At 44.9% G+C, this 18,517-nt stretch overlaps 1 protein-coding gene and 1 pseudogene across 1 annotated transcript in view; one reads left to right on the top strand and one right to left on the bottom strand.

The window, feature by feature from the left end:
• PGBD5 (piggyBac transposable element derived 5) overlaps positions 1 to 17,916 on the top strand; it is a 98,644-nt gene extending 80,728 nt beyond the window's left edge. The window contains exons 4-7 of the mRNA XM_037820844.1: positions 3,325 to 3,505; positions 7,267 to 7,464; positions 14,102 to 14,207; positions 15,858 to 17,916. Coding sequence (XP_037676772.1) covers positions 3,325 to 3,505; positions 7,267 to 7,464; positions 14,102 to 14,207; positions 15,858 to 16,053 — 681 coding nt within the window. The 3' untranslated portion in view covers positions 16,054 to 17,916. The remainder of the gene's footprint in view (positions 1 to 3,324; positions 3,506 to 7,266; positions 7,465 to 14,101; positions 14,208 to 15,857) is intronic.
• LOC119526650 lies at positions 10,181 to 10,770 on the bottom strand (annotated as a pseudogene).
• Positions 17,917 to 18,517: the final 601 nt, after the last annotated feature.

The following is an 18,517-nucleotide window of genomic DNA, read 5'->3' as shown; positions in this document are numbered from 1 at the left end:
GGCCGTTAAAAGCCATTTTGAAACGCAACGTAGGAGCAAGCAGACGCCAGCCATGTGCCTTCCCAGCTAACAGAGGTTTTCCGGATGCCAATGGCCTTTCTCCAGTGACAGTACCCTTTGTTGATGGACATTTTGTGGCCTTAAGACTATAACTGGATAACTAAATAAACCCCCGTTTGTAAAAGCCAGTCCATTTCTGGTGTTTTGCATTCTGGCAGCATTAGCAAACTAGAACAATATCCAATGACTAAAAGTCATCCAACACCAAGTTTTTTTTATGTTTTTGCTTGTTTCTCTAAGTCACATTTCTTGATCCTATTCTAGAGGCAGTTAATTTTTTGAACTTGGTTGTAGGATTTTACATTTAATCCTATTAACTTTTACCTACCTGATGCTGAGTGTACCAGTCAGTGGCTCCTGTCCATAAGGGAGGCCTTTGGAAACCGCAAAGGGTAACATTAAGGTTAAGTCTGCTGCCAGCAACACACTTTCCCTAGTCAGAATCCTGGGTTTGGAGGGAGGATTTCCTTTTGGGTGACAGCTGGGTTTCAGGGCACACAGTGCCCAGCATGGGCAATATGAGAGTTCAGAGAGGGTGTCTGTGGGAGAGGACAGTGTGTGTCGGATATGGCCTTAGGTACAGGGACCCAGGATAGAGGCCACACAACTGTGGCTTTCCTAAAGGAGAAGGCTGTCCCTCAGCCAGAATCACATGTGGCATGTGTAGTGACAACCTAATTTTTTAATCTCTATAAAAGAGATTTCCTCTGGGAATTGAGGTCATGTTTGGTGAAGACATATAGATTCTGATGGATATAGTAGGAACAAGTTCACAGAAATGTTGCTATATTAGGTAACTTTCTTGGGGTAAAGTAGGAACAGGTTGGAAGTAAAGCAGTTATCTTAGGTTAGTTGTCTTTTTCTTACTCCCTTGTTATGGTCTCTTTGAAATGTTCTTTTATTGTATGTTTTTTTTTTAATTTTTTTTTTCATACAGTTGATTTAAAAAAGAAAGGAAAGTTAAAAAAAAAAAAAAAACAAACAAGGAAAAAAAATATGTAGTGCCCCCTTGAGGAGCCTGTGGAGAATGCAGGGGTATTGGCCTACCCCACCTCGATGGTTGCTAACATGACCACAGACATAGGGGACTTGGTGGTTTGATGGGTTGAGCCCTCTACCACAGGTTTTACCCTTGGGAAGACAGTTGCTGCAAAGGAGAGGCTAGGCCTCCCTATAATTGTGCCTAAGAGCCTCCTCCCGAATGCCTCTTTGTTGCTCAGATGTGGCCCTCTCTCTCTAGCTAAGCCAACTTGAAAGGTGAAATCACTGCCCTCCCCCCTACGTGGGATCAGACACCCAGGGGAGGGAATCTCCCTGGCAACGTGGAATATGACTCCCGGGGAGGAATGTAGACCCGGCATCGTGGGACGGAGAACATCTTCTTGACCAAAAGGGGGATGTGAAAGGAAATGAAATAAGCTTCAGTGGCAGAGAGATTCCAAAAGGAGCCAAGAGGTCACTCTGGTGGGCACTCTTACGCACACTTTAGACAACCCTTTTTAGGTTCTAAAGAATTGGGGTAGCTGGTGGTGGATACCTGAAACTATCAAACTACAACCCAGAACCCATGAATCTCGAAGACAATTGTATAAAAATGTAGCTTATGAGGGGTGACAATGGGATTGGGAAAGCCATAAGGACCACACTCCACTTTGTCTAGTTTATGGATGGATGAGTAGAAAAATAGGGGAAGGAAACAAACAAACAAACAGACAAAGGTACCCAGTGTTCTTTTTTACTTCAATTGCTCTTTTTCACTTCAATTATTATTCTTGTTATCTTTGTGTGTGTGCTGATGAAGGTGTCAGGGATTGATTTAGGTGATGAATGTACAACTATGTAACGGTACTGTGAACAATCGAACGTACGATTTGTTTTGTATGACTGCGTGGTATGTGAATATATCTCAATAAAATGAAGATTTAAAAAAAAAAAAAGACATATAGAGACCCTAAAATGAAACATTGGTGATAGGCAAAATTATCCTATAAAAACCATTCAGCATGATCAAGCCACTGCTTCCCGGGCTACAAGAAGGGTGGGTGCGCCCTGAGGACATCTCAAGTGAGTGTTTGGGAGAGGCTTAGCTCCCAGAAGGTGAGCTGCTTTAGGAATTAGACCTCCACTCACTTGCTCTTCATCTGCCTCAAGAACATCAGACCCTAATGAAGACACCTGAATTTTGCAAGTGAGCATCTGAAGCCATTTTTCTAAAGATGCATATTGAAGTAGACCTACTGGGTCCTCCGTGTGCTCCATCTCAGCACTTCTCACTGGGGCACCATTGGCATTTTGCATGGAGCCACCCTTCACTTAGTTCCATTCTGTGCATTGCAGGACAGCTAGGGTTAGCGTCACTGCCAGCCCTGCTCCCCAGTCATTGTGACAGCCACAGGCAGGCTCTGTTAGCTTGTGGATTGTTGCCAACAAAGGCACCCAGAAATATGCCATGAGAAGAACTCTTTTCTCTAAATTAGAATATTAATTAATTCTCATATGATTAATTCTTCATGGCTCAGGCAGCCATAGAAAGGACCAAACTCTACTTGAATCCATTTATATTTCCTGCATCTATGACTTAGATGATGGTCATGAAAAAACGCATGTGACAAAGAATATAAAAATGGTTTCATAATCCTAGTGCTAGCTCTTTGTGGGTTCTGGGACCTCAGGCAACTTTTCAAACCCCCACCCTGTTTCTTCCTCTGCAATGAGGCATGTAATATCCGTTCTGCCTGCTTAGTGATGATGACTGTAAAGACCAAGTGAACTAATAATTGTGAACATACTTCATGGAGTAAAAAGCAATATTCAAATGGAAAGTGCATAGATGCATTAATTCCTGACAGATGAAGTAGCCTTTAGTTTTATGTATTGTATATATCACTCACTCCAGTGTTTCAGAACTAGGGGATGTGTTTGTGTTGACCTCATCTGCCAGCTTTATTACTTGGCAATTGCTTATCATTTTCCTTCTCTACCTTGACCTTTCCAAACCGGAATCCTAGACTGAGTCACCAGCCGCCAGGGCTATGGGGTGGGCTTGGTGATACCCTGGGACCTCTGTGTAGACAGCAGAGCCTTCTCCAGCTGGTCCATCCCTACCTCTCTGGGGGTTGAGTAGATGATGGGGGTGGTGTGGTCCATGGGTGTGGCTTTCCCACAAGTTCCCAGACAAGTGAAGGTAACTCACACTCCCTGAACCTTGCAGCTTCCCTGTCTTGTGCTGCTGAGTGCACTGATGCCCGTGTGTTTCTCTTAAAGGTTTACGTCCACTTGAAGGAAGGTGGAGGCCCAGATGGGCTGGACGCTCTGAAGAATAAGCCCCAGCTGCACAGCATGGTGGCCAAAAGCCTGTGCCGGAATGCAGCAGGCAAGAACTACATCATCTTCACGGGGCCCAGCATCACCAGTCTGACCCTGTTTGAAGAGTTTGAAAAGCAAGGTTGGTCGAGTGGAGAGCTGGTGGGAGTGTGGCTCCTTCCTCCCCTGGGCAAATGGGTGGGAGAGGGCCAGGAGGTGGTATGTGTGCAGATGTATAATGACCACAGGATGCCAGGCAAGGAGGAACTTACTTGAGGGAATAAATACGTCAGCAGACCTGAGCACCTCCCGTGTGCCTGGCATCTGCTAGGCACTGCGGATCTGAAGGCATACGAGTCTCTGGCTCATGGTTTGGGAAACTCATTGGCCTGTGCTCTGCACAGCCTTCAGGGGCAAATTTCTTTCTGTGTTCTTTGTTGCAAGGCTGTGGCCATCCCAGGATTTCTCCAAGGCAACAGTTTCTAGTAAGGCTCTCAGGAATTCTCCTGAACTTACCCCAGTCTATTATGTGGCTCCTTCCCAGACAGCAGCAGAGGATCTGTTTCCTGCCAAGAATCACATAGATTAGTACAAGGAACAGTGCAGTTGGCCTCAAAGGTCTTAGTCCCCTGTGGTGCAAGGATGTTTGGTTCATTTGTTGCAAAGATTAGGCAAAACCTTCCACAGCTCTGGCTCAAATATGGATTATAGGAAAAGAGGACGTGGATCAAGTCAGGAAGCCCTTGGCAAGCTGCATTTGCCGTTGCTTCATCTTAAGTTTTCGGGATTTATGTATTTGGATGACTCAGGGAAAACACAAAAAGCTCCCACTCATTTATGGCAGCCACTAGAATCACAGACCTATTGCTTAGCAACAGACCAGAGGTCTTAAATAGTGGGGAGCAAACAACTTAAACAATCCGTGACCTTGGCAACTGCCGTGAGGACGTAGTCTGTGGGTTCCAGACATGATGGCTGGGGCTGTAGCTTACACATCCGCTCATCCCCAGTGGCCAAAAGGGCCTGGCTTGTAGTAATTGCTCATTATTTAATCATTGGAAGAACTGGAGTGTGGAGAGACCAGACTGGGTGAAAAGGGGCTGTGGAAGTACAAAATTGAGGAGTTGGGTGCTAACCCCTGTGAACAAGCCGCTTTGGGAATATGGCAGGTTCACCTGTTAGAAAGAGCGGGCAAAGCCAGGGCTCTGCTCCTCCGCTTCCCTCCAGCTACGCAGGACCGAGTAGGGGTGGGGCTGAGGATCAGGACCCTCCGCAGTTACTAGAAAGTCCTAATAACATTAGTGTGCCTTACTAGGGCTTGCTCCTGGTCTCCCACCCAGCTGGGCTTCTATCCACCTGCACTGAGAGTCAGGTGGGGATCCGGAGCAGGGGGTGGGTGGAACCTGTGGTGCAAACCAAGGCTCCTGCAGAAGGAATGGAGTAGAGAATGCAAAAGGAACATCACGGACCGCATTCTGGAAGATGGCAATTAGTGCTGCTTCCCTGGGAGCTGGGGGTCCTGGTCCTGGGATTCTGGAAGAAGAGGGCATTCCCTGGCTCAGCCAATGAGAAGGAGGACAGGAGAAGAATCTTTTAGTTGGAAGAAAATAATTAGGTATGAAATTTGGATTTTTCCAGAGAAAGTTAGGTAATGCATTAAGGGGAAAAAAAAAAAAATCTCAAATGCCTGTTTTTAGAAGCATCTCATGCCATTGAGCTCTTCACATGGGGCCTTGCAGGCTTTATATCTCAAATGACGAACACTTTGGGCAGAGCCCCTCCGGTGCACCTGCCTGGAAAATCGCTGGTAGCTGCGCCCCACGCCTGGGGTTTCTGATTTCATTGGTCTGGGATGGTGCCCCCATTCCCGAGCGTGCTTTTTAAAGCTCCCTAGGGGATTCTAATATGCAGCCAGCACCAATGAAAGGATTTGTAGCCAAGCGTCTGGCTGTCCCTTGTAGGGCACAGACTACTTTTTAAAATAAAAGCCGGAAAAGGAAATTCATATAATTATGCCTATTTCCATAGAACTATAGATTAGTGAAAGCATGGTTGCTTCTTGGATGTGTTTTCTTCTTTTTCCTCTTATGAGAATGCAGCTGCTTTTTATCTGGCTGTGTATCCTGAACCTCAGGTATATAACTTAAAACATCCTCATCCTTGTTTATGTAGTCCTCTTCCCCTATTTTAATAAGATCTTCTTTTTGAATCCCAAGACTAGAGTGGCTATTTGGGTCAGGCCACCTGACTGTGCCAGGAAGAAAGGTAGAATCCAGAAGCCATTATCCCAGGGAAGGCCTGGCCTGGGCTGCTGCAGAGATGCGGGTGTTTTCAGCCACGAGACGCACTGGCTTGTTTTCTCCAACACTCTCTGCTGCTAATGAGGATGATGGATAGCCTGGAGGGGCTTGGAGAGTAAAGGAATCCTTTAGAGAAAAAAAACTCATCAAATTTTTCTTCTCCAAGCTTGAAGTAGAGGTGTAATGATGAGGGAAGAATGCACATGAAATATGGAATGTTTTAAAGTTACTGATGACCCTACGTCAGTCTTCCGTGAGCCGAGAAGAGAGTAAAGGATGAGGTTGCTTTCCCAGGGTCTTCAGTCAAAAATGCCAGTTCATTTACTCTCCAGTAATGAACACTCTCTGAATTCAGAAGCTCACTCCTCCCCTGGCTCCCTGTGGCCTCTCCTGAGGCCTGGCCGGGGGGTCCTGAAGAGGTAGTGTCCAGGAAGTCCTTGAAACTGGGGGGAACCAAAAGAAGCCTTAGTGGGCCTCCCCACATTCCTGGGTTTTAGTTTGCCAGGGCTGCTGTAACCAAGCATCACAGACCAGTTGGCTTAAACAGCAGGAATCCACCGTCTTGCAGTTTTGGAGGCTGGAAGTCCAGAATCAAGCAGTCGGCGGGATGGCACTTTCTCTGAAGTCTGTAGTGTTCTGGTGGGCGTGCTGGCAGCCCATAACTGAATCTGTGCCTTCGTGCCTTGGCTGTCCCTCTCCCCATCTGTCTCTTCCTCCTGTGTCCAGATTTCCTTTGCTTTTAAGGACGTAAAGCATGGAGGATTAGGGCTCAGCCTGATTCCATTTGGCCTCATCTTAACTAATGCTGTCTTCAAAGACCCTGTTTACAAATAGGACCCACGTTCACTGGATGAGTATTAGGACTTGAATATGTCCTTTGGGGAACCAAATGCAAATCTTCCAGGCCTTAGACGCCGAGTTCAGGTTCCTTCTCCTTCAGGAATCCTCCATCCATGCTCTCACTCCTCTGCTCACAGGCAGAGCACTCAGTTTAAGTCCATCATTTTGTGATAGGTCTCTCCTTTGCATTTAGCTTATCTCCCTAGAGAGCCCTCGTCTCTGTCTTCCGTGGCTTTCTCTGGGTGCTCTGCAGACTCTAGCACAGCACTGGGCTCAGGGTTGGTAAATTCTTGGTAGTATTTTTAGAATGGCACAGCTAGTGGTTAAGAGCTGGGGTTTGGATGTCACACATACCTGGGCTTCGTGCCCTTCTTTGCCCTCCAAGCTGAGCAAGCCTTGACCTCACTGAGCCTCGGTTCCTCCTCTGCAGTGTGGTTGCAATCACCTACCAAGTACAGAAATTTCCAGAAGTGCCTAGCCGTGTGCCTGGTTTATGGTGGGTGCTCTAGAAATGATAACTGATGCTACTATTATTCTTTGCTTATGTTATAGTCCTACATGGAATCTTAGAGAAGCATGGAGGGAAACAGCAGCAGTCTTCAAAATTGTAGAAGTCTCTTCTAGAGGGACTTCTAGAGGGCCCCTCTCCCAGGCTTCAGCCTCAGAACTGGGCACTGACCTTTCCTCTAAGGATGTGCAGGGAAAACAGCTGCCATCTCTAATGATGCTGGGTTTGGGATTTTGTTCTCCTCTCCCCAAGCAGAGATTTACTGCTGTGGCCTGCTCAGCTCCAGAAAAAGTGACTGCACCGGCCTACCTCCGTCCATGCTGACCAACGCGGCCACCCCCCAGGCCCGGGGGCAGTACCGAATAAAGATGAAGGGCAACATGTCTCTGATCTGCTGGTTCAACAAAGGGCACTTCCGCTTCTTGACCAATGCCTACTCCCCGGTCCAGCAAGGTAAGGGGCCCCTTGCGCTGTCTGAGATGCCCGAGGAGGGAGACTGGTGAGTCTGTCACAGCAATTTTGGTTCACTTGAGCAAGACATCTGGTGGGGTGAATGTAAAGTCCTTGATCAGAGGTGCAGCTCTGTTGTTAGGCTAATCCCAGTTATTCGCCTGCTTCTGAGCCATGTTTGCAACTCCTGCTGCTTCTAACTAGCAGGTAAGGTGACGAAAGTGCTTCCTGAGTGAACACCCACTAGCTCTCTGTTACCTGTAAGCTGTCAAGAGCAGCAGTGATGATGGGATTTCTCAGATGCATTAAATTCCCCATGTTGTACCTGGGTGTGTGATAATGGGCTATGTTTGAATGGCATGTACATGATCAACTTTTATCATCTGGGATTCTGTGATAAATCTGTTCTGACTGGGTGGGGGGAAATCAACTGTTCTTACCTTTCAGCAGCTTCCTTCAAAATTGGATTTTCCCTGTGTTCAGTTGATTTCTCCCTTGACTTTTCTTTGGGATTTAAAATCTATTCATAATAAAAGGATTTACTTAGCAAGAAGTCTATTATATTTTAAAAAGCCTATAGTAATATCATTATTAAATTCTTGCAAAGGAAATTGAAATGGCAAAGCGCACTTTACAAAAGTATTTACAGTTGTATGGTGTATTTGAACAATCCCTCGCATTCTTGTACATTAAGACATCTTTCCTCTTCACTTTTGAAGGAACACTGCCAAGGGACTCAAGTGTGTGTGTGTGTTTTAAATGCATGTTGTGCATTTACTCCCATCCTTCATCCACCACTTAAATTGCATTCAGAATAAAATTAAATTTCAGTACAGTTTAGCATCAAGGAACTCAAGCCTATGAGTTACCATTACCCCATTTGGGTTGAAAGGGGTTTAGAAAGCTGGAGCCCTCGAGGGCTTTGCTAAGGGCAAAGAAAGGTTGGGAATTGACTCCACAGGCTGAAAGGAACCATTTGGAGTAGACCTCTAGACCCCAGTGGTTAGAGCCCAGATGCAGGGTAAGGGTATTTCTGGAAAGGAGGACCTTGCATTTCTCCAAGCTTAGTAAAAAGAGATAACAAAGAGAAACGGATGTATCTGGGGAGGTTGCAAAGAGGCGTATAATATGATTCAACAGGACAGATCTTAAAAGGTTGCCCTTCCCCCCTAAATTAGACACCAAGGGAACAAATCAGGATATTGATGGTGGAAGAAGAGAAAGATGGTAGGTTTGATTTTTAAATAAGCTCAAATTTAGTGTGTTCAATATGTTATAATTTTCATTTCAAAAGTACTGTGTCATAAAATCCCAAATCCTAGCTTTGCCAACACCTATTATCTTTTCTCTCTTTTGTAAATTTGTCAATCTGACAGGTGAAAATGCTAAAAATTTTTAAATATAAATTGCTACGGCTGTGGGTGAGGTTGAACATCTTTTTCTTATGCTTATTGGCTAAATTTGAGTGGTTTCTTCATGTTCTGTTCTAGTTTTTCTTTTGAGGTATTTGTCTTTTGAAAGCAGATTTTATAATGATAGCAAATATTTTTCTGCATTTGTTTTCCTTTTGTTTTTTTTTTTTTTATTTATCGCTAGTATTTTTTAACATGAAAAAGATTTTTCATTTCTATACAGGCAAATCTGTTGATCACTTTCTTTGCTATTGTGCTTTAAAAGTCCTTCCCACTGTGTTCCAGTTTGCTAATGCTGCCATTTTGCAAAACACCAGAAATGGATGGGCTTTTTTAAAGGGAGGGTTATTTGGTTATAAAGTTACAGTCTTAAGGCCATAAAGTGTCCAAGGTAAGGCATCAACGATAGGGTACCTTCTCTGGAGAAAAGCCATTGGCATCCAGAAAACCTCTGTTAGCTGGGAAGGCATGTGGCTAGCATCTGCTTGCTCCCATGTTGTGTTTCAAAATGGCGTTCTCCAAAATGTTGCTCTTGGGGTGTTTTGTCCTCTCTTAGCTTTAGCTCCTCTTCAAAATGTCAATCTCAGTTGCTCTGAGGTCCCTCTGTTTGTTATAGGACTCCAGTGAATCAATCAAAACCCACTCTGAATGGGTGGGGCCACATTTCCATGGAAACATACAATCAAGAGGTCACACTTAATCAAAGGTGAAAGGTGTCACTCACAGTTGGGTGGGTCACATCTCCATGGAAACACTCAATCAGAAGGTTCCAACCTAATTAACACTAATATGTCTGCCCCCACAAGATTGCATCAAAGAACATGGCATTTTGGGGGACATAATACATCCAGACCGGCACACACAGCCATAGTATTCACTTGGTTGTTTTATAATGAGAGTTTTGCCCTCAGCTCTAACCTACTTAGAATTTATTTGGATGCATAGCATCAGGTGAGCCTGTACTACTATTGTTTTGATGCTGTTGTTGTTAAGCATCAAGGGGTGGTTGACCAGGCAGCCCCACCTCTGTGCCTGGACCATGTATCAACTAATTATTCCTTTCTTTATTCATTTTAAATGCTACCCAGATGATAAAATAAAGCCTTGTAAATTCTAAAGACTCTTCCTCATCTTTATATTCTGTTCTGTTGTGACCATATATATACCCGCCTTGCCTCTAAACAGAAATAGTAAATTTACAAAATGTATAGCCAGTTACGAACATTTGAGCAGTTAGTTTATCCATCATATGGGAGGGAACAGATAATTTTTAATGGTTTTTATTTTTTTACAAATACACTGGAGAATCACGCAGTGCTTCCAGCATTGGATGCTATGCTGGTCCACAAGGCTGCACACTCCTTTGCAACTGGTCCTGTGATGGCAGAACCTTTCATCTCTCCTTTATTGTTTGCTATGATCCCTGCATTATCTTCAAAATAAAGAAACATGCCGTCTGTTCTCCAGTATGACTTTTGTCAGTATTGCACTGCTGGGTGTGCCATCTTTCTGAGTTCTGGTCTGTCCTTCTTGACTGTGACCATCACCATGCACCACGCCAGCAGCGGGAAGTCTATTCAGCCATCTCTTGATCCCCTTTACAGAGAAAATGTACAGATTTGGGGCTCCTGCACTTTCAGCACAGTTGATCATAGCTCCTACTGGAAGACCCAGGGAAATCCGGAATTTTGCACCAGAGGACCCACCATGTCCTCTCACTTTGACATCTTGAGCGCCGGAAAAGGCAGTGTATCCTTGTGTACTCTGGATTCCAAGGAGAATTGAACCTTCTTTCGTGGCTTTCTAAAAGCTAAATATTGTCACGTGTTAAGGAACATCCATTCTGAGCCCACCAACTCCCTACCAGAGCCTTTGTTCCTTTAATGGTCAGAGTCATTGGGACTTAGAGAATGCACAGTGTCTGCATACGAATGCGAGTCAGGACTTGGCTCATTCATTCAAACTTGCAGAGATGTGGGACAGATTTCAGCCAAGGCATGAAACCCTGTGGAAGGCAAGCCACAGACACTGCTGCTGAAATGTGGAAACACATTTTTCTCTAGCATCGTATAGCTTTGTGCAGCATCCTAGAGATATACATGCAGAATTTAGATGTACAAAGTCTATCCACTGAGCCTGTGAACAATGGCCATTCTTGGCCATGAAGTCAGCAAAGAATAAATATCAGATAACTTCTTTTTAACATTTCCAAACCTTAAACTTTTCAGTGCTCAGAAAAGGATATTAAAGGACCCTTTCACAACAGGAATCGGCTCTCAGGATCTAAATTATTTCAGGGCAGGGAGGAGGGTAACCTGGTTTATCATCTGGGGGAAAGCCTGTAGGAGAGTGATGCAGATTCAAGTTTTGAAGCAGCTCAATAGGATTTCAAGCTGAAACTCCCACATTAAATTTAAAAAATATGAAAAGGATGGAAAGGAAAATAAGGCTTCAGGGTCTCCCATGGCTGAGTGTAATGGCACAGTGGCAGTCCATTAGCTTTTGCCCTGGGTTGCCTGAAATGAGGAGGCCCAAACTTGCAGGAGCTGCGAGGGATTTGGTAAACACTTAGATCTGTGAAAAATGATCTGACTCACTCACTCTGGAAATGCTTCTGACTCAGAACGTCAGTCTCCTCAAGTTCTGGAAAATAACCAAGGGGCTTTCCATTGCTTTATAGGGATGGTGGCACCTGCTCATATCCACATGGGCTTGGTGACCTTGCACTGCCCAACTGGCCGGAGCATCTTTGGGCCCAGAAGAGGCTGTAATTAAAAGTCAGTTTGCACATCTGGCTTCAAGTGTGAAACATTGGACATTTTGCCAGTGTGTCTTTAATGGTGGAGGTGGGATGGCTGAGATAAAGGGCCAGGAGCAGTTATCCTCGGGAAGGGTACCAGAGAGAGATGCCTGAACCAGCTGGAGCAGCACACGCGTGAGAACATCTCGCTGGGCAGGGAGGGTATCATGAGCAAGTAAATAGTCCAGAGCCAACTGGCCAGGAGGAGGCCCGTGGTCTGGGTGCTGGGCCGGGAGCCAGGGAGTGGGTGCTGAATCCATGGTCCTCTGACTTCCGCAGGGCTTTAGGAAATGCATGTGCCTAGGTCTCCTGAAACCAAATCTCTAAAGCTGAGGCCCCAGAAATCTGAATTTCTCACAGGCTCTTCACATACTTCTTCAGTGTGAAAAACCACAATTTCTGGAAAACAAATCAAAGATCCTAGCTCAGTCTATGCAAGTGAATCTGTGAGATCCTTGTCTCCTTTCCCTTTGCAAACAGAAGAGGGGAAGGAGCTGGCCCCAGATGAAGCTCTTTGTGGGCCTGCAAGGGAATGTCATTTTTGCTTTGAACATGTCCATCTAAGTATTGCTAAAATTTCACAATACTGTGAACTAACCATGAAAAATACTTTCCATTCTCTGCCTTATTTTATTAAATAGAAAAAAAAAAGTGAAATAATAGAAAATTTTTATTCAAAAGAAAATGTGTATGTGTGTGTGTGTGTGTGTGTGTGTGTGTGTGTGTGTGTGTGTGTGTGTGTGTATACATATATATATATTTATGGCCATGTGCCCATAATCACATCTTGCTGTGAAGAAGTAAAAATTGGAGGCTGGTCAGAGGAGACGGTATGTAAATCCCAAACCACATTTTAATGTAAACGGCTGTTTGGATAAATTCATCCTTCCTCCGTCTTTTGCATTATCTCTGGAGTGTGGCAGGCAGCTGCACAGGGACAGGTCTTGGAAAACAGTTTGTTTAGCTTGGGCAGCAGGATAATGGGGGCTATTTGATCTCTTTTCAGTTTTCACACCCTGTTGGTGGGATTTATTATATTTGCAGTGATTTTGCCAGTGCCTGTGGGATGTATTCCCGTTTGTTTTTAATTCAGGAAAAGGTGTTTGGATGCACTAGTATAGGGGGCAGAGTTTGAGGAGCAGCTTGGGTGCAAAGAGGCACTTGCCATCCCTTGGGGGTCCGCTAAGGACCCCCAGAAGCCTGGAAAGGAGGCGCCGACCTGGAGGAGGGGGAAGGCAGGGAGGCAGCCCCCTCGTCCTTCTGAGCTAAAAGCCCCACCCTTTTTTGATCCAAGCAGGCAGAAATGACTCCACAGAGCCTGTGGCTTCTGCCTCCCCTTCCTCTTCTTCCCAGCCCTGCTGGGGGAGGGGGAGGAAAAGGGGAAAGAGGGAAGAGTGACTCCAGTGTCTCCCTCTCAGGATCCAGGAGGGTGGGGCACGCTCCCTGCTGCCCCTGGAAGACGTCTTGGGGCCTGTCATCACCACGTGTGCCACGTGCTGTCCCTTATGATTTATTGTCACTGTAACTGCAAGCCACTTTCCCATTCAAGGCAAAAGGGCAACACTGCGCATTCTTTTATTTTTCTTAAATTGTAGTATAATGTATATGTATAATGTTTAAATATATGTTTAAATTGTAGTATAATATATACATATATTGTGTATATAAAACAGAATTTGCCATTGCCGTTTTAACTGTATAATTCCTTGCATTAATTACATTCACAGTGGTGAGTGACCATCACCACTACCGATATCCAAAATTTTCCATCACCCCAAACAGAAACTCTATACCCATCAAGCAATAATTCCCCATTATATCCGCCCCCCGTGCCCTTGTAATCTCTACTCTACTTTCTGTCTCTATGAATTTGCCTATTCTAGATATCTCATGTAAGTGGAATCATACAATACTTGTCTTTTTTTGCTTGGCTTATTTCACTTAGCATGGTGCCTTCAGGGTTTCTCCATGTTATAGCAGGAATCAGAGCTTCATTACTTCTTATGGCTGAATAATCTTCCATTGTGTGTATGGACCACATTTTGTGTATCCATTAATCTGTTGATGGACTCTTGGGTTGTCTCCACCTTTTGCTTTTGTGAATAATGCCGCCATGAACGTGGGTGTACAAGTATCTGTTTGAGTCTCTGCCTTCAATTCTTTTGATGCCCCTCAGGCTTTTACACCCTGTGTCTCGGCCAGCAGACACCTTTGCACACATCTAACTTTGATATTTTTCTCCACTCTTTTGCAGCCTTTAGTGACTGTTTTTGCTTTTTCTTCTTTTTCTTCATCTCCTCCCATCTTCCTTTTCTGTCTCTTCTGCTGATAATTTTAAGTTGGGTAACTGGGGTACATTGGTAAATCAAGCACTGGTTTTTGGAGGAGGCAATTGACAAGGGGGATTTATTTGATCTCTTCTCTGCAGGAGTGATCATCAAGAGGAAGAGTGGAGAGATCCCCTGCCCCTTGGCTGTGGAGGCATTTGCAGCTCACCTTAGCTACATCTGCAAATACGATGACAAATACAGCAAGTAAGTGAAAGAGTCAACACAAATCTACAAGAGGATTTTTTTTAGCCTCGTTATCACAGAATTGATAAATTGGTAGCAGATCAATAGTCTCCACGTTTTAAGAACTGATAAATTAAAACCCTGTGAGATAAAATCCAGAACCTCGTCTTGGACTTCCCAGCTTGGCCTTGCAGCCATCCCTCCTCTCTCACTTCTGGGAGCCCCCTCCTGACTCCTTCACCCAGCACTGTCCAAATCTCCATTCCAAGGATGCCCTTCCCTTCCACTTATCCAAATCTTGGCTACCTTTCAACAGTCAGCTCAGATCCTGTACCTGCTGTGAGGCTTTCCCAATTCTTCTAGCCCAGATTGCTCTCTTCTGTGTCCACACCCATGGAGCACTTAGCGTCAGCCCATTTACTTTTACACCGAGTCATGTGTTTTCTAGCACTGTTTACTTCGTTTTATCAAATATGGAAGCCTCTTATACTAGGTTATCGGGTGAGTTCCCATCTTTACTCTTCACACGGTATGCATAGTATACACACAATATAGACAGTGTACTTGGGGGCACATATATACACATCCCCTAGCAGAGTGTCATCATGACAGGAACTCCAGAAATGATTGCCACTGAACACTAATATGACCATGAAATTCCTAGGATTGGGCTCTGCAGTTCAGAACAAGGTTGGACTAACCCAAAAGGCAAGTGGATGTTTACTCCTCCCTCTTTGAGGATAACCTACATTTTATGGCCTTTTTCACAGGAGGAGGGAAAAAGAACTTGGTTCTCCCTGGAAAACTCAGCCTAGATATGGGAAGTAGACCCACTTCTGGGACTCATTTAGCAGGTCTTTATTGAATAAGCACTTTATGTGCACTTTACGTGCCCAGCACCTTGCTAAGTTCCATAAGATTATTTCAAAGGCATTATGCACTTATTTAACACACACTGGTTGAGTGCCTGCTCTGTTCTGCACATTGGTGCTGGGGATACAAATTCTCAAACATTTTACAGTCAGGGTGCAGAGATATACATGCACATAGAACTTCTAGGATGGGGTAAGATGGGTTAGTGCTGGATGCTATGGGAACACACAGGAGGGACTCCAACCTTGATCTTAGAGGGTCAGGGGAGGCCTCCTCAAGGTTGTGATCCCAGGCAGATCTATTCCTAAATCTGAAGGGAAAGTGGGGGTGGCAAAGAGAGCATGGACTTGGGAAGGTTGGCAGCATCTTTGCAAAGGCCTGGGGCTGAGGGAGAGTTTGGCCCCTTTGGGAAGTGGAAGCAGATAAAGCTGAACAAAATACAGCATTTGAGAAGGGGTAGCAAGTAGGGAGACAAGAGAGCTTAACCGAGCACCCTCACTCTGGGGCTTGTGAGCCATTCTGTAGAAGACCTGGTACCAGTTTCTCCTTTAGTGACTCACCTCATCCCACCCCATTCTTTGATAGGGCTCGTTTTCATTTCCTTAAAGTCAAGTTCACTGGGACAAAGCCTCAAGGTAGATCCCCCCAACCCAAATGCTCCCCGCTTAACCCTCCTGCCAACATAGAGAAACGTTCTGCAGTATCTGACTGACCATGATGACTTCTCTTTGGAGAGCTGTCTCCTGAGTATCCATGAACCACAGGGTCAACCTTTCTTATTCTCCTGTGTCTTCTTAGGTATTTCATCTCTCATAAACCAAACAAGACCTGGCAGCAGGTGTTCTGGTTCGCCGTCAGCATCGCCATCAATAACGCATACGTCCTCTACAAGATGTCCGACGCCTACCATATGAAGAGGTACAGCCGGGCACAGTTTGGTGAGAGACTTGTCAAAGAGCTGCTGGGCTTGGAGGACACCTCGCCATCCCACTGATGCCTTGGGCTGAAGCCTGGGGTGTGGATAAGGGACCAAGTCGAGGGAGGGGAAAGGAAGCTAGAGAGCCTGCTGCTCTGCCCTGCCCAGTCAGAGACCGGGAGACGCCCTGACGCGTGGCTGGCTGCTTGGGAGTGCTGCTGCAAGGCCTCTGGTGGGTTGGAGCAGGGGCTCAGAAGGAAGGAGTGGCTGCTTATCCCAGTTTCCATTTGAAGAAGAGCATGTCCTCCGTGAGTCTCCACAAGAACTGGGCGCCCGCCCACCCAGACTCTCTAAATACTGGTCATTGCTACTGTCCATCGTGTTTTGTTCAGCAGGGCGTAACGTCCTCACGACACCCGCTGGAGGCTGGTGAGGCAGCTCTGTTGCTCAGCAGAGGTGACTTGGGGGATTTTGCAAGCAAAAGCACCAGGGATAGGACGAGCTGCAACATGTTCTGCCTGGTAAAGATTTAAAGAGACCGTGTCACACGGTTCAGTTTCATGTGTCCGGAGGTGATGGGGAAGCAAGCAAAGTTTTGACCTTCACTTTTAGAATTGTTCAGGTGTGTATAGGAGGCCAGAGGGTTTTCCAACATTTGCCAAATGGCAAGCGGCTTAGAACAGATCTCACAGAAGAGGAAAATCAAATTGGGTGCCATTAAAATGAAGTGAAGGAATGGGTAGCGGTTGCCCATTCTAAACTAATAATTGAGGCATCCCTGCTCATTTCAGAGTCTGTTTGGCTGCTGTGACCAGGCGGAAAGGGAAAACGCCACCATAACTCTCAGTGACGCGTGATGCTATTTTTTTCTTATTTTTAAATATATCTTCAGGTTATTTTCTTACTGTTGCTTCAGATCTACTGTAAAGGAAAATGTCCCCATTTCTTTGCACCTCCCTCACCTCCTTTCCTCACCCCAGTCCTGGTTCCTTCCATGATCATAATCCTGTGACTGTACCCCATGCAAGAAAGGAGCTTCTTTCCAGAAGAGATGGCGTTGTCCTTTCAGTAAGGTCCGTGGGAAGCCTCGTGGGCCTCCAACTTTGTCACAGGCGTCAGCATTGGCAGAATTACTTGTTTTGAAAAATAAGTAGCATTGCTGAAACAGACCACAAAATTTATCTAGCGATGACCATTTGCTAGTTTTATTTCCTTCTTGTGTAGCAACCCTGGCTCAAATCTAACGATGTGGCTGTCATTTGGCAATGACCCTAAAATGGGAAAAGCCTAGCTTGGGTGTGATTTGGCCTAGAGCCAGAGTGGTTTGTTTCGTGCCCTACCAAAAGGACTCTGGGATAATCAGCTGGCAATAAGGGCTCCCGTTTATTTACCAAGAGATCTGGAGTTCTTTCTGAATCAAGGCATCTGTGTCTCCATGGCAAGACCTGCTAGTCTGACTATCCACCCCTCAGAAAAGAAACAAGTAATTTCTGGTATGACATGATCCCTCTTTAACCCAATTTGATGTAACCACTGCATTTTTTTTTTACAAATGCAAAATCTATTCCACTCAGGCTTTGGAACTTTTTTTCCTTATTCACACTCAGTTAATTGACAGTGTTGCTGGCGGCGTGCTCCTGTAATCCATTTTTCTGCATTCTAAGTTTGGGATGCTAACCTTTGCCCTTTGCTTTTAATTCAGTGCCATGGATTCTAGGCCAAATTTCACATTGTGTTTCGAAACACCCTCGCCGTGTCCTGTAATTGGATTGAAAGCACTTTTACCACATGGAGAAATATATTTTTAATTTGTGATGCTTTTCTACAAGGTCCACTATTTCTGAGTTTAATGTGTTTCCAACACTTACGGAGACTCTAATGAAAGCTGATGAATTTTCTGTCCAGATAAGTGAAATAAAAATAAAAGTCTATTTAGCTGTTGGTTCTTTGTTAATATGTTAATTTTTTTAAAAGGGTCGGGGCAAAAATAAGAGCTATCCTTTTAAGACTTGGTTTTTTGTTATATAATCTAGCGTATAGAACCTTAACTGTTCTTAGTATCGTGAACCACTGAACAGTTAAAAAAAAAAAGGAAAGTCGAGTTTTGGCTGAAACGATGGTATTCTGTGAGGATAGCTATATCTTAGGTGCCTGTGCCATTTGAAGAACATACCGTGCCTGCCTTCCAGTATGGTGATTTTTCTCACTTCTCTTGGTTTGTATTGTGTGTCATTCCAGATTATCACAAAGTGCATAACCAAGTAATTAGTTTTAGTTCCTTCTTTTTAAAATGGTAGCTACCTGTTTTCTGATGAACGATTGAAAAAAGACAGCAGTCCAGTTGAGCTGAGTATCTAGCGGAGGTGGTAGCAACCACTCCAGACCTCATGAGGCATGTTATGGATTAACAAGAGTTTCTCTTCTTCCAGAAGGAAGGGGTATGATTAGGAAAACCTTCAGGAGTCAGACCTAGCCTTGTGGAGTGATTTTAGGAATTTCTCAACTTAAAATACATCTGGTTCCAGTATCCCTGGGTTTGACG

The sequence above is a fragment of the Choloepus didactylus genome, chromosome 2, assembly GCF_015220235.1.
Source record: "Choloepus didactylus isolate mChoDid1 chromosome 2, mChoDid1.pri, whole genome shotgun sequence".
NCBI lineage: Eukaryota > Metazoa > Chordata > Mammalia > Pilosa > Megalonychidae > Choloepus > Choloepus didactylus.
Note: the sequence above shows the minus strand (reverse complement) of the source record. Positions and strands in the feature narration are given on the sequence as shown.